The 15,814-nt window shown below is 31.3% G+C and overlaps 1 protein-coding gene across 1 annotated transcript; it reads right to left on the bottom strand.

Moving 5' to 3' along the window:
* Positions 1-9,974: 9,974 nt before the first annotated feature.
* Positions 9,975-10,832, bottom strand: LOC115956251. Its single transcript, XM_031074683.1, has one exon. The coding sequence runs from the start codon at positions 10,830-10,832 to the stop codon at positions 9,975-9,977; it is 858 nt and encodes a 285-aa protein (XP_030930543.1).
* Between the last annotated feature and the right edge of the window lie 4,982 nt (positions 10,833-15,814).

Raw genomic sequence — 15,814 nt, 5'->3', positions numbered from 1 at the left:
ATACTAAGTATTAATTTTAGTAATTTTTTAATATAAAATTACACTTTGCTCCCTTAATAATATCATTATTATTTTTATAAGAATGATTTTATAAGCACAAATTTTTCTACAATATTTTTACAAATTCTTAAAATAGCAAATTTTTGTTGGTTTGCATCTAGGCTTGTCACTTACACCACTTTTATACTTGCTAATAATCACTCACCATATTAATAATTTGTAAAAAAATTTGCCAATTGGTAGATGAATACCAAGTCCATAGGTCGATCAGCAATTTGGCCAAGGTCAATCTATTTTTTTTTTGGCCCTGTCTTTTCACGTTAAATTGTCAATTTTTTTCCCAAATTTGAACCCCATTAATTTCAACATGGGACCCAGGACCAGCTAATCGACACTAAACTTTTCCAACTAAATTTTAATATCATTAAAATTCTTGGAAAGTTTTAAATGTTAGCTATCCAAATTAAATCGTGTACATGCAATCACATGATTAATTTCAAATAGATTATAAACATAATTAATCAAAATTAATTGTGAGAGGCTTTGGTCAATAGAAAACCTAGGAGAGCATTTTAACCAAAAATTTAGATAAACAAAAACAACCACAGCATCTCTTAACTATGTGATGACCGATCCATCCTCAAAAAGCTACGTTGGCCTCCATGTTTGGCCTAGGCATATTATTAAAAAAAAAAAAAAAATTGGAGACATGAGGTGAGAAAACATATAACATAATTTATTTTTCTCTATTACACATTCATTTTGTTTTGCAAGAAAAATTAATTGCGCATTATCTAGCTTGAGTGAAAAGGACAAGACCACAAATGATTTTGTTTTCTTTTCCGGATATATATTTGGAATAATGAAAAGTACTTAAATCATATTTAACTGATTTCATTATTTCTAATTTTTATGGATCCACTTGAAATTATTAATTAAAAATTCTATTCATACGCATAATTTCGAATTTCCTCTAGCCACACAAGGAGGAAACCTATTATACCTATATAGGATGGATATTATTCATGTGCATCTATCCCAACTGGCGGTTTATCGAATCGTTGCGATCGAAAGGATTCAATTCTATCAAGTTTCCAATTTATAAGTAAAATCTGGGTCAAATTTCTCAAACTATAAATCTATGATCCATTTTTTTGCGTTCTCTAATAATATGTTCTATGTTCTTTAATAATACCCTATACCTAGACACCTAAATAAAAAAATATTATCTATTTCATCCTTCTTAAATGGTTTTTAAACCTCAAATAAAGCACAATGTGGGTATGTCTCATTAGAATGGTTGATGGCTTAGAACTCCCACTTCTTTATGATGAAGAACCCATAAGGCTTGAAAGAGATTAAAATTTATTTAAGGGTGACATAAAAAAATCTTTGTAATCCACCTTTACAATATTTCAGCACTTTACTTTTATGTCATTTAAATTTCTCTACTTTACTTTCCTTGCAATTAATTTTCTGCATTTTATTATTATTGTCTCTTTACATTTCTCATCATTAATGTTGCCAGAAAATAAATATGCTTGAGTAAAACAACTCCTCTACACACTATTATAAGGAAATGCTTTTTAAAAATCTTTTCCAAACCTATTTTCAAAAAAATGAAGTCTTTCAAATAAAAAAGAGTGTTTTCTAAAAAAGATGGTTTTCTAAATAATCCTTCTTTTTAAAGAATTTAAAAAATATATATATATTTTCTTTAAAAAAAAATGGGAAATACGAAATTAATATGTTTTCAAAAACCTTTGTCCTATACAAAAAAAGTGTTTTCAAATGGATGTTTCTTCAAAAAATCTATGTTTTCAAAAAAAGTGTTTTACCACGTCAAATTTCCCTACCAAGAAATGTTTTCTCCCTTCTTTTTAAAAATGCAAAAAATATCCTGCAAAGATAAAGTGTTTTTACCACATTAAAAAATGTTTTTAAGAAAATGTTTCAAATAACCTCAACTTTTTAATTAAAAATCCTAAAATTGTCTTTAGAAAAAAAATAGAACTTTTACACGTTGGATTTCTTTAAAAAAAAAATAATAAGGGTCCTTTTTTCAAAAAAGTGTTTTTCTCAAAAACTTCACAATAAAAGTTTTTTTTTTTTTTTTTTTAAACGTTCTTTTCTAAACTAATCAAAGTTGACGTTGTAATTTTTTCATACTTTTAGTTTTGATCATTTTCTTAGAATTGTTGTAGTTAAGGATTTGTGTTCATGGCTCACTTCTCTCGAGTCTTTGAACACCTTATGAGTTTACATTATCCGTGTCATTTTCTTCGGCACTAATGAGCTATATTTGTCATTTTTTTTTTTTTGCATGATGAAAATGAGAAAACTATGGATGACAACAAGGTGATATTCTTTCAATTCCCTCTCTCTTTGTTGAATTATTAGCTTGCCTACTTATGATAGCCAGTACTCACATGCTATGTATATATTAAATATTCTATTCACATGTTTTGAATGTTCTCTCACATGTTACTTACGTACATACCTCACATGTCTTGATTGCAAATATTCTTTGGAGTTAATATTCACATGTTTGCTATATGTAAATATTTACTTACATCTATATATGTATATTGTTTTCAAAAAAACAAAATCTTATCCAAAAAAATTTTCAAAATGCCAAGTATACTATTTCTTCACAAAAACATAATGTTTGAAATAAATAAAAATGAGGTACTATCTTTGAATAGGCGTTGTGGGGTGCCTAACACCTTCCCCACACGAATCCAAACTTCCAAGTCCAAGATCTTTTGTTCGAAACTTTTTCTTTTCGATTGACCAAAGCCTCTCAAAATTAATTCAGATTAGTTATGTTTATAATCAATTTGAAATTAATCATGCAATTGAATGTACACCATTTAATTTGGATAGCTGTATTTTCCATGAATTTTATTGATATTAAAATTTAATTGTACAAGTTTATTGCCGATTAGCTAGTCTTCGGTCCCATGTCGCAATTAATTGGGTTGAAATTTTGGGAAAAAATCAACTTTGACTCTTGCATGGTTATTTTGTAAAGGATCGATCCATGTACTGACTGGATTACCTATTAGGCTGGGTCCTTCCGGCACATCGTGGTTGATTCTTGCTTGAATATTTTGTAGAGAATTAGTCCATGTTCCGACTGGATTACCTATTGGACTGGGTCCTTCTGGTACATCATGGTTGATCCTTGCTTGAATATTTTGTAGAGAATCGGTCCATGTAGTGACTGAATTCGGTATAGAATTTGGTCCTCTTGGTACATTTTGGTTGTTTCTTGCAGGATGATTTTTTTGTGGATCGATCCCTGTGTTGACTGGATTACCTATTGGATTGGGTCCTTCTGGCACATCGTGGTTGATTCTTGCTTGAGTATTTTGTAGAGAATTAGTCCATGTTCCGACTGGATTACCTATTGGACTTGGTCCTTCCGGTACATCGTGGTTGATTCTTGCTTTAATATTTTGTAGAGAATCGGTCCATGTTCCGACTGGATTACCTATTGGACTGGGTCCTTCCGGTACATCGTGGTTGATTCTTGCTTGAATATTTTGTAGAGAATCAGTCCATGCAGCGATTGGATTATGTATAGAATTGGTTCCTCCTGGTACATTTTGGTTATTTCTTATTGGATGATTTTTTTTAGGATTGATCCCTGTGCTGACTGGATTACCTATTGGACTAGGTCCTTCAGGTACATCGTGGTTGATTCTTGCTTGAATATTTTGCAGAGAATCAGTCCATGTTCCGACTGGATTACCTATTGGACTAGGTCCTTCCGGTACATCGTGGTTGATTCTTGCATGAATATTTTGTAAAGAATCGGTCCATGCAGTGATTGGATTATGTATAGAATTGGGTCCTTCTGGTACATTTTGGTTGTTTCTTGTTGGAAGATTTTTTTGTGGATCGGTCCATTGTGATATTCTAGCACTTGAGCTCACGAAGAAAAGTGAGAGGAAAACAAATAACATGACAATGATCATCTTTCTATTTATCGAGTCAAACATTTTGCTTGCTATAATTTAACAAAGTGATTGTTGGAATGATGTTTTCACACTATTGTTCACAAACCTTATTTATAAGCCCAAGTATTAGATAATAAAGGTAATATATTTTTATAGTAATCAAACAATATTTGGTCAAAAAATCCTTGGTAATCTAAATCACAAGGTATTTCCATTTTGAATGACTTCTTTTTGGTAATTTTATTGTTGAAATTTAAATATAAATCCTACAGAGTTATTGTTGAAAATCTATTGTGATTTACGTACTTGGAAAAAGATTATTTCCTAGTGCATTTAAAAAGTAATAGATAATTCTTTAATACTCTTGTGAAGGTTAAGACTAAGATGAATAACTTGATAAAGTGCCCGTTTGGTTCAGCATTTGAAGCCCAAAAAGCGCTTTTTCAAAAAAGCTCAACCCAGTTTTGCGTTTGGTAAGCTCAAAACGCAACTTTTTTATAAAAGTTGCGTTTTGAACTTTTAGAAAAAACTGAAGGCAAAACGCGGAAGGAAAATGGTGAGGCAACGGTCCATAAATGAAAACGCACACTGCGCGTTTTGATAGTTACCGTTGCTAATGATGAAATTCCAGAAATACCCATGAACAAACACAGAACAAACACTACAGAACAAACACTACAAATCATAACAATAAACAATCTTTCTCTCAAACATAATCAGATTACCAGAATACAAACTCAAAAACACAGTTTTAAAATTAATCAAATCATAACAATAAAAGCAAAAAAAAAAGACAAAGGACAGAAGCTTGCTGACCCATCTAGACTGGGTTGGGGACGAAGATGAGCAATAGCACGAAGATGAGAGCTCCTTGAAATGTTCTTAAATGACAGAGAAAATGAAATCTTTTTCTTATCGGAGAGAGTTTTGGAATCAAGTTAAAAAAGAAAAAGAAAAAAAAAAAACAACAGAGACGGAGCTGGAGAAAGAAGACCTCCTGGAATGTTCTGATGAATGAGGAGAATGAGGGAGAAAAGGAGAGTTAAAAAGAGGGGTAGAGATAGTGGAGAACGTGTGGAGGAGAAAAAAAAGAAAAAAAATAAAACTAAACGTGTGGTTGGTAACTTGGTATGGGTGAACGTGAAATGGAAAAAAAAAAAAATAATATAAAAAATAAAAAAATTCAAATTGAGAAATACTACAGTAATATTTTCACAATATTTTCACAATAAATTTTAAGTAACAGATTATTATTAGTTAATATTGGTTAGTAAAAAAATAATTTCAGTTGTGGGTTCAAATTAGAACTAGTAACAATTTTCCACATAAATTTTATTGTGAAAATATTGCAAAAAATGTTGTAAACGTAACACTTCTAATAATAAATTTTACACAGTAATTTGTTATTGGTTCTCATTTGAACCTACTAATGACATTATTATTTTTCTTATCTACCATTAACAACTTGTCATATAGACTTTATTGTGAAATTTTTGTAAAAATATTGTGTCCATAATTTGCATTAAGAGAGATAATTAAAACAAAAAATTCACTTATATATATATCTTGTCCTTTTTAGTAATTTATAACTCAAACCTCCACTTTTATAAGTGCTAGCCAAACACTCAGCTTTTTCAAAAAACACTTTTTAACAGTTTTTACCAAACACTTAGCTTTTTAAAAATGCACTTTTTCATTATGCACTTTTTAAAAACTCCACTTTTTTCATTATGCACTTTTACAAAAAGCTGAACCAAACTCACCCAAAACCTTTTACGAGGCAGAATTTCAATGAATAGTGCCTATTTCCTTTTCAATGAAGACTGACACAAGAAATTCATTAAAAGATGGGGTGGAAGGTTTGATTAATGAATTATCAAACAATCCACCAACTAGCAAAATCATATGTCGTCGCATAATTGTCATGATTGTATTGTTGTCAAACATATTTATGCTTGTAACAACAAAGGTACTCTCAATCACAAAGTATCATCCTTTCTAATCATTGTTTCTGGTAACTCTTTTATTCAATTTTAGAGTAGTGTTTTGTTAGCGCAAATGAATTCCTCTAAACCAAAATTTACATATATCTTTAAATAAGATGACGGATATTTGGCCTATTGTAATTGTCCATATACTCGCCAATTCACCATCCTCTATCAGAAAATGACTTTCACCTTCCCAATTACGCAAGTGAGAATCATTTTGTAGACACCTCGTTTTGAAACCGAGGATCCTCACAAGGTCAAAATCCTAAGTTTCCTTTAGATAAGCGTAAATGTCATTGAAGCCTTTTCTAAAATGAATTGCAAAAACATCGAATTTCACAACGATCGAAGTGATGCACTGGATGCAAAGATCAAAGAACCCCATCACAAAAGATCAAATTTTCGATCAAAATAAACCCTTGTAATTAATGCCTAAACGATGTGAGCATGATAAATTAATTTTAATTCGAAAATCCCGTTGATATATGTTTTAAGACAAGAATTCAATTTCAATTGAACTCACTGGTCTAATGTCTCCTCCCTAGGTACTAAGTGACTAGGAGTGAGCAAGGTTTCCGATTTCTGCAAATTGGGAGGGTAGGTGTATGGTAGATTTAGGAATTTCTAAACAAAGACCCCCCCCCCACCACACACACACACACAAATGAATTTAATTAAAAGAATGGACGAATGCTTAGTGATAATTATGATTTTTAAATTATTTTTTAAAATTGATACCAGGGTTATACATAAAAAAAAAAAAAAAAAAAAAAAAAAAAAACTGAAAGTATTATAACCATAAATTTCTTTAGTATGTGTCATAGATTTGGGGTTAGTGAAAATTGGGGAGAAACGGAGGGTGAATTAAAATTTGGGTTTGCACAAGGTCGAGTACAGATCTTTGTATTATGTATTTCGATTGGTAGATGAATACCAAGTCCATAGGTCGATCAGCAATTTGGCCAAGGTCAATCATTTTTTTTTTGGCCCTGTCTTTTCACGTTAAATTGTCGATTTTTTTCCCAAATTTGAACCCCATTAATTTCAACATGGGACCCAGGACCAGCTAATCGACACTAAACTTTTCCAACTAAATTTTAATATCATTAAAATTCTTGGAAAGTTTTAAATGTTAGCTATCCAAATTAAATCGTGTACATGCAATCACATGATTAATTTCAAATAGATTATAAACATAATTAATTCAAATTAATTGTGAGAGGCTTTGGTCAATAGAAAACCCAGGAGAGCATTTTAACCAAAAATTTAGATAAACAAAAACAACCACAGCATCTCTTAACTATGTGATGACCGATCCATCCTCAAAAAGTTACGTTGGCCTCCACGTTTGGCCAAGGCCTATTATTAAAAAATAATAATAATAATAATAATAAATTGGAGATATGAGGTGAGAAAACATATAACATAATTTATTTTTCTCTATTACACATTCATTTTGTTTTGCAAGAAAAATTATTTACATGTTATCTAGCTTGAGTGAAGAGGACAAGACCACAAATGATTTTGTTTTCCTTTCCGGATATATATTTGGAATAATGAAAATTACTTAAATCATATTTAATTGATTTCATTATTTCTAATTTTTATGGATCCACTTGAAATTATTAATTAAAAATTCTATTCATACGCATAATTTCGAATTTCCTCTAGCCACACAAGGAGGAAACCTATTATACCTATATAGGATGGATATTATTCGTGTACATCTATCCCAACTGGCGGTATATCGAATCGTTGCGATCGAAAGGATTCAATTCTATCAAGTTTCCAATTTATAAGTAAAATCTGGGTCATATTTCTCAAACTATAAATCTATGATCCATTTTTTTGCGTTCTTTAATAATATGTTCTATGTTCTTTAATAATACCCTATACCTAGACACCTAAATAAAAAATATTATCTATTTCATCCTTCTTAAATGGTTTTTAAACCTCAAATAAAGAACAATGTGGGTATGTCTCATTAGAATGGTTGATGGCTTAGAACTCCCACTTCTTTATGATGAAAAACCCATAAGGCTTGAAAGAGATTAAAATTTATTTAAGGGTGACATAAAAAAAAAATCTTTGTAATCCACCTTTACAATATTTCAGCACTTTACTTTTATGTCATTTAAATTTCTCTACTTTACTTTCCTTGCAATTAATTTTCTGCATTTTATTATTATTGTCTCTTTACATTTCTCATCATTAATGTTGCCATAAAATAAATATGCTTGAGTAAAACAACTCCTCTACACACTATTATAAGGAAATGCTTTTTAAAAATCTTTTCCAAACCTTTTTTCAAAAAAATGAAGTCTTTCAAATAAAAAAGAGTGTTTTCTAAAAAAATGGTTTTCTAAATAATCCTTCTTTTTAAAGAATTTAAAAAATAGATATATATTTTCTTTAAAAAAAAAGGGAAATACGAAATTAATATGTTTACAAAAACCTTTGTCCTATACAAAAAAAGTGTTTTCAAATGGATGTTTCTTCAAAAAATCTATGTTTTCAAAAAATGGGTTTTTCCACGTCAAATTTCCCTACCAAGAAATGTTTTCTCCCTTCTTTTTAAAAATGCAAAAAATATCCTGCAAAGATAAAGTGTTTTTACCACATTAAAAAATGTTTTTAAAGAAAATGTTTCAAATAACCTCAACTTTTTAATTAAAAATCCTAAAATTGTCTTTAGAAAAAAATAGTACTTTTACACGTTGGATTTCTTAAAAAAAAAAAAAATTAATAAGGGTCCTTTTTTCAAAAAAGTGTTTTTCTCAAAAACTTCACAATAAAAGATTTTTTTTTCTTTTTAAAACGTTCTTTTCTAAACTAATCAAAGTTGACGTTTTTATTTTTTTATACTTTTAGTTTTGAGCATTTTCTTAGAATTGTTGTAGTTAAGGATTTGTGTTCATGGCTCACTTCTCTCGAGTCTTTGAACACTTTATAAGTTTACATTATCCGTGTCATCTTCTTCGGCACTAATGAGCTATATTTTGGTCATTTTTTTTTTTTGCATGATGAAAATGAGAAAACTATGGATGACAACAAGGTGATATTCTTTCAATTCCCTCTCTCTTTGTTGAATTATTAGCTTGCCTACTTATGATAGCTAGTACTCACATGCTATGTATATATTAAATATTCTATTCACATGTTTTGAATGTTCTCTCACATGTTACTTACGTACATACCTCACATGTCTTGATTGCAAATATTCTTTGGAGTTAATATTCACATGTTTGCTACATGTAAATATTTACTTACATCTATATATGTATATTGTTTTTAAAAAAAAAAAAATCTTATTCAAAAAATTTTTCAAAATGCCAAGTATACTATTTCTTCACAAAAACATAATGTTTGAAATAAATAAAAATGAGGTACTATCTTCGAATAGGCGTTGTGGGGTGCCTAACACCTTCCCCACACGAATCCAAACTTCCCAGTCCAAGATCTTTTGTTCGAAACTTTTTTCTTTTCGATTGACCAAAGCCTCTCAAAATTAATTCAGATTAGTTATGTTTATAATCAATTTGAAATTAATCATGCAATTGAATGTACACGATTTAATTTGGATAGCTATATTCTCCATGAATTTTATTGATATTAAAATTTAATTGTACAAGTTTATTGCTGATTAGCTAGTCTTCGGTCCCATGTTGCAATTAATTGGGTTGAAATTTTGGGAAAAAATCAACTTTGACTCTTGCATGGTTATTTTGTAAAGGATCGATCCATGTGTTGACTGGATTACCTATTGGGCTGGGTCCTTCTGGCACATCGTGGTTGATTCTTGCTTGAATATTTTGTAGAGAATCGGTCCATGTTCCGACTGGATTACCTATTGGACTGGGTCCTTCTGGTACATCATGGTTGATCCTTGCTTGAATATTTTGTAGAGAATTGGTCCATGTAGTGACTGGATTCGGTATAGAATTTGGTCCTCTTGGTACATTTTGGTTGTTTCTTGCAGGATGATTTTTTTGTGGATCAATCCCTGTGCTGACTGGATTACCTATTGGACTGGATCCTTTTGGCACATCGTGGTTGATTCTTGCTTGAGTATTTTGTAGAGAATTAGTCCATGTTCCACTGGATTACCTATTGGACTGGGTCCTTCTGGTACATCGTGGTTGATTCTTGCTTGAGTATTTTGTAGAGAATTAGTCCATGTTCCAACTGGATTACCTATTGGACTGGGTCCTTCTGGTACATCGTGGTTGATTCTTGCTTTAATATTTTGTAGAGAATCGGTCCATGTTCCGACTGGATTACCTATTGGACTGGGTCCTTCTGGTACATCGTGGTTGATTCTTGCTTGAATATTTTGTAGATAATCAGTCCATGCAGTGATTGGATTATGTATAGAATTGGTTCCTCTTGGTACATTTTGGTTATTTCTTATTGGATGATTTTTTTTAGGATTGATCCCTGTGCTGACTGGATTACCTATTGGACTAGGTCCTTCAGGTACATCGTGGTTGATTCTTGCTTGAATATTTTGCAGAGAATCAGTCCATGTTCCGACTGGATTACCTATTGGACTAGGTCCTTCAGGTACATCGTGGTTGATTCTTGCTTGAATATTTTGTAGAGAATCAGTCCATGTTCCGACTGGATTACCTATTGGACTAGGTCCTTCTGGTACATCGTGGTTGATTCTTGCATGAATATTTTGTAAAGAATCAGTCCATGCAGTGATTGGATTATGTATAGAATTGGGTCCTTCTGGTACATTTTGGTTGTTTCTTGTTGGAAGATTTTTTTGTGGATCGGTCCATTGTGATATTCTAGCACTTGAGCTCACGAAGAAAAGTGAGAGGAAAACAAATAACATGACAATGATCATCTTTGTGTTTATCGAGTCAAACATTTTGCCTGCTATAATTTAACAAAGTGACTGTTAGAATGATGTTTTCACACTATTGTTCACAAATCTTATTTATAAGCCCAAGTATTAGATAATAAAGGTAATATATTTTTATAGTAACCAAACAATATTTGGTCAAAAAATCCTTGGTAATCTCAATCACAAGGTATTTCCATTTTGAATGACTTCTTTTTGGTAATTTTGTTGTTGAACTTTAAATATAAATCCTACAGAGTAATTGTTGAAAATCTATTGTGATTTATGTACTAGGAAAAAAATTATTTCCTACTGCATTTAAAAAGTAATAAATAATTCTTTAATACTCTTGTGAAGGTTAAGACTAAGATGAATAACTTGGTAAAACCTTTTACGAAGCAGAATTTCAGTGAATTGTGCCTATTTCCTTTTCAATGAAGACTGACACAAGACATTCATAAAAAGATGTGGTGGAAGGTTTGATTAATGAATTATCAAACAATCCACCAATTGGCAAAATCATATGTCATCGCATAATTGTAATGAGTATATTGTTGTCAAACATATTTTTCCTTGTAATAACACAGGTACTCTCAATCACAAAGTGTCTTCGTTTCTAATCATTGTTTCTGGTAACTCTTTTATTTAGTTTTAGAATAGTCTTTTGTTTACGTAAACAAATTCCTCTAAACCAAATTTTACCTATATCTTTAAATAAGATGATGGATATTCGGCCTATCCTAATTGTCCATATACTCGCCAATTCACCATCTTCTATCGGAAAATGACTTTCACCTTCCCAACTACACAAATGAGAATTGATAGGCTAAGAATGTGTTGACCCCTTTGGCAAATTAATTAATTAATTACCCAAGTGAACTAATTATGTTAGTTTGACATGCAATAGCGTGGTAGCACAAGCAAATCACCAACTAAGTTTAATGCAGTGAAAAATAAATTTGACACAGGTGATTTGTTTACGAATGGGGAAAACCGCTGAGGCAAAACCCCACATGGTGAATTTGAGGTCACCACTCCCGAGAATCAACTATTATCAAAACAAGCGGTTAGAAGTAAAAGGAATCCTAGTACCTAATTCCAACCTACAGTTGAACCCTTACCCTAATACCCAATTGGACTTGTAGTGTAGCGGCAATCCCTCCGTTCAATACACGAATCCCAGTACGTGACTAACCAATGTTGCACAGATCCCAATACGTGAATAACACACCAACTTGAGAAGGATTGTTGGTAGCAAAGTTCTTCAGTTCATCTACAATGAAGATGAGGAAGCTCCTTGGTCACAAAACCCTTGGTGTAAAGCCGTAGTAACTTCTACAGAAAGAAAGATGAACTAGAACAATTTCTATCTCCGGTCACAATATGCATGTGACAACAATTGCAACAACCTTGTGACGGCCTTTAAAAAAATCCTTATATATGTTTTGGGTTGTCAGAAAAGAAACCCTACACAAATACTCAAGGATATGCATGTAATCAGATCTGGAAAACCCGATTTTGTAATTCTCGACAGATACAGCTTCTGTCAAGCTTCAGCAGTAATTCTCAATAGAAAGGATTCTGTCGAGACTTCTGTCAAGCTTCAATGAGCAGCACATTCTTCACTTGTTTCTTGGTCATATTTGCAGGGTTTCAATACTGAACTTGAACACTTGTTTCTTGAAGTACTAAACCCATCCTAGATCTATCCAATTACATGTAGCGTGGGTTTTATCAAAGGATTAGCCAATTACATCAAATATGTCCCTAACAAGAATCATTTTGTAGACACCTCGTTTTGAAACTAGAGATCCTCACGAGATCAAAATCCTAAGTTTCCTTTAGGAAAGAGTAAATGTCATTCAATCCTCTTCTAAAATGAATTACAAAAACAATGAATTTCACAATGATCAAAGTGATGCATTGGATGCAAAGATCAAAGAACCCCATCACAAAAGATCAAATTTATACCGTCAAAGAAAACCCTTGTAATTTAATGCCTAAACAATGTGAGCATGATAAATTAATTTTAATTTAAAAATCCCATTGGTATATGTTTTAAGACAAGAATTCAATTTCAATTAAACTTATTGGTCTAATGTCTCCACCCTAGGTACTAAGTGACTAGGTGTGAGCATGGTTTCCAATTTCTACAAATTGGGTGGGTAGGGTTATGGAAGATTTTGGAATTTCTAAACAAAGATCCCCCCCCCCCCCACACACACACACAACACAAAATAATTTAATTAAAGGAATGGATACATGCTTAGTGATAATTATGATTTTTAAATTATTTTTAAAAATTGATACCAGGGTTATATAAAAAAAAAAAAAAAAAAAAAAAAAAAAAAAAAACCTGAAAGTATAAAACTATAAAATTCTTTAATATGGGTCATAGATTTGGAGTTTGTGAAAATTGGGGAGAAACGAAGGGTAAATTGAAATTTGGGTCTGCTCAAGGTCAAGTACAAACCATTGTATTAAGTATGCCGATTGGTAGATGAATACCAAGTCCATAGGTCAATTTGCATTTCGGCCAAGATCATTCATTTTTATTTTTATTTTTATTTTGGCCTAGTTTTTTAATGTTAGATTTTTTATTTTTTTCCCAAATTTGAACCCCATTAATTTCAACATGGGACCCAAGACCAGCTAATCGGCACTAAACTTTTCCAACTAAATTTTAATATCAATAAAATTCTTGGAAAGTATTAAATGTCAGCTATCCAAATAAAATCGTGTACATGCAATCACATGATTAATTTCAAGTAGATTATAAACATAATTAACCCAAATTAATTGTGAGAGGCTTTGGTCAATAGAAAACCCTGGAGAGCATTTTAACCAAAAATCTAGACAAACAAAAACAACCAGAGCATCTTTTAACTATGTGATGACAGGATCCTTCCTCGGAAAGTTACGTAGGCCTCCATGTTTGGCATAGTCATATTATTTAAAAAAAAAAATTGTTTGGAGATATGAGGTGAGAAAACATATAACATAATTTATTTTTCTCTATTACACATTCATTCTGTTTTGCAAGAAAAATTATTTACGCGTTATCTAGCTTGAGTGAAGAGGACGAGACTAAAAATGATTTTGTTTTCTTTTCCTGATATAAATTATGAATAATAAAAAGTACTTAAATCATATTTAATTGAGTTCATTATTTCTAAATTTTATGGATCAACTTGAAATTATTAATTAAAAATTCTATTCATACGCATAATTTCGAATTTTCTCTAGCCACACAAGGACGAAACCTATTATACCTATATAGGGTGGATATTATTCATGTACATCTATCCCAACTGGCGGTTTATCGAATCATTGCAATCAAAAGGATCCAATTCTATCAAGTTTCCAATTTATAAGTAAAATCTGGGTCATATTTCTCAAACTATAAATCTATGACCCATATTTTTGTGTTCTTTAATAATATGTTCTATGTTCTTTAATAATAAAATATACCTAGACACCTAAATAAAAAATATTATCTATTTCATCCTTCTTAAATGGTTTTTAAATATCAAATAAAGCACAATATGGGTATGTCTCATTAGAATGGTTGATGGCTTAGAACTCCCACTTCTTTATGACGAAGAACCACTAAGGCTTGAAAGAGATTAAAATTTATTTAAGGGTGACATAAAAAAATCTTTGTAATCCACCTTTACAATATTTCAGCTCTTTACTTTTATGCATTTAAATTTCAGCTCTTTACTTTTATGTCATTTAAATTTCTCTACTTACTTTCCTTGTGTTCATGGCTCATTTATCCCGAGTCTTTGAACACCATATAAGCTTACATTATCCCTTTCATTTTCTTTGGCACTAATTAGCTTTATTTGTCATTTTTTTTGCATGATGAAAATGTGAAAAATATGGATGACAACAAGGTGATATTCTTCCAACTCCCTCTCTCTTTGTTGAGTTATTAGCTTGCCTACTTATGATAGCTAGTACTCACATGCTATGTTTATATTAAATATTCTATTCACATGTTTTGAATGTTCTCTCACATGTTACTTATGTACATACCTCACATGTCTTGATTGCAAATATTCTTTGGAGTTAATATTCACATGTTAGCTATATGTAAATATTTACTTACATGTATATATGTATATTGTTTTCAAAAAAAAAAAAACTTTTTCAAAAAAAAAATTTCAAAATGCTAAGTATTCTATTTCTTCACAAAAAGATAACGTTTGAAATAAATTAAAAAGAGGTACTATCATCGGATAGGCGTTGTGGGGTGCCTAACACCTTCCCCACATGTATCCAACTTCCGAGTCCAAGATCTTTGGTTCGAGACGTTTTTGTTTTCGATTGACCAAAGCCTCTCAGAATTAATATAGCTTAGTTATGTTTATAATCAATTTGAAATTAATCATGCAATTGAATGTACATGATTTAATTAGAATAGCCAAAATTTAATATTTTCCATGAATTTTGTTGATATTAAAATTTAATTGGACAAGTTTATTGCCGATTAGCTGGTCTTCGGTCCCATGTTGCAATTAATGGCATTGAAATTTGGGGAAAAAACCAACTTTGACTCTTGCATGGTTATTTTGTAGAGGATCGATCCATGTGCTGACTGGATTACCTATTGGACTGGGTCCTTTCGGTACATCGTGGTTTATTCTTGCTTGAATTGTTTGTAGAGAATCAGTCCATGCAGTGATTGGATTATTTATAGAATTAGGTCCCCTTGGTACATTTTGGTTGTTTCTTGTTGGAATATTTTTTTGAGGATTGATCCATGTTCCGACTATATTACCTATTGGACTGGATCCTTCCGGTACATCGTGGTTAATTCTTGCTTGAATATTTTGTAAAGAATCGGTCCATGTTCTGATTGGATTACCTATTGTATTGGGTCCTTACGAAACATCGTGGTTGATTCTTGCTTGAATTTTTTGTAGAGGATTAGTCCTTGCAGTGATTGGATTACATATAGAATTGGGTCCCCCTAGTACATTTTGGTTGTTTCAAGCTAGTTG

The sequence above is a fragment of the Quercus lobata genome, chromosome 8 (assembly GCF_001633185.2).
Source record: "Quercus lobata isolate SW786 chromosome 8, ValleyOak3.0 Primary Assembly, whole genome shotgun sequence".
In the NCBI taxonomy this organism is placed as follows: domain Eukaryota; kingdom Viridiplantae; phylum Streptophyta; class Magnoliopsida; order Fagales; family Fagaceae; genus Quercus; species Quercus lobata.
Note: the sequence above shows the minus strand (reverse complement) of the source record. Positions and strands in the feature narration are given on the sequence as shown.

Bases quoted from the DNA above. Each gene is read 5' to 3' on its own strand.
- LOC115956251 (XM_031074683.1), bottom strand. From the start codon at position 10,832: ATGTTTGACTCGATAAACACAAAGATGATCATTGTCATGTTATTTGTT.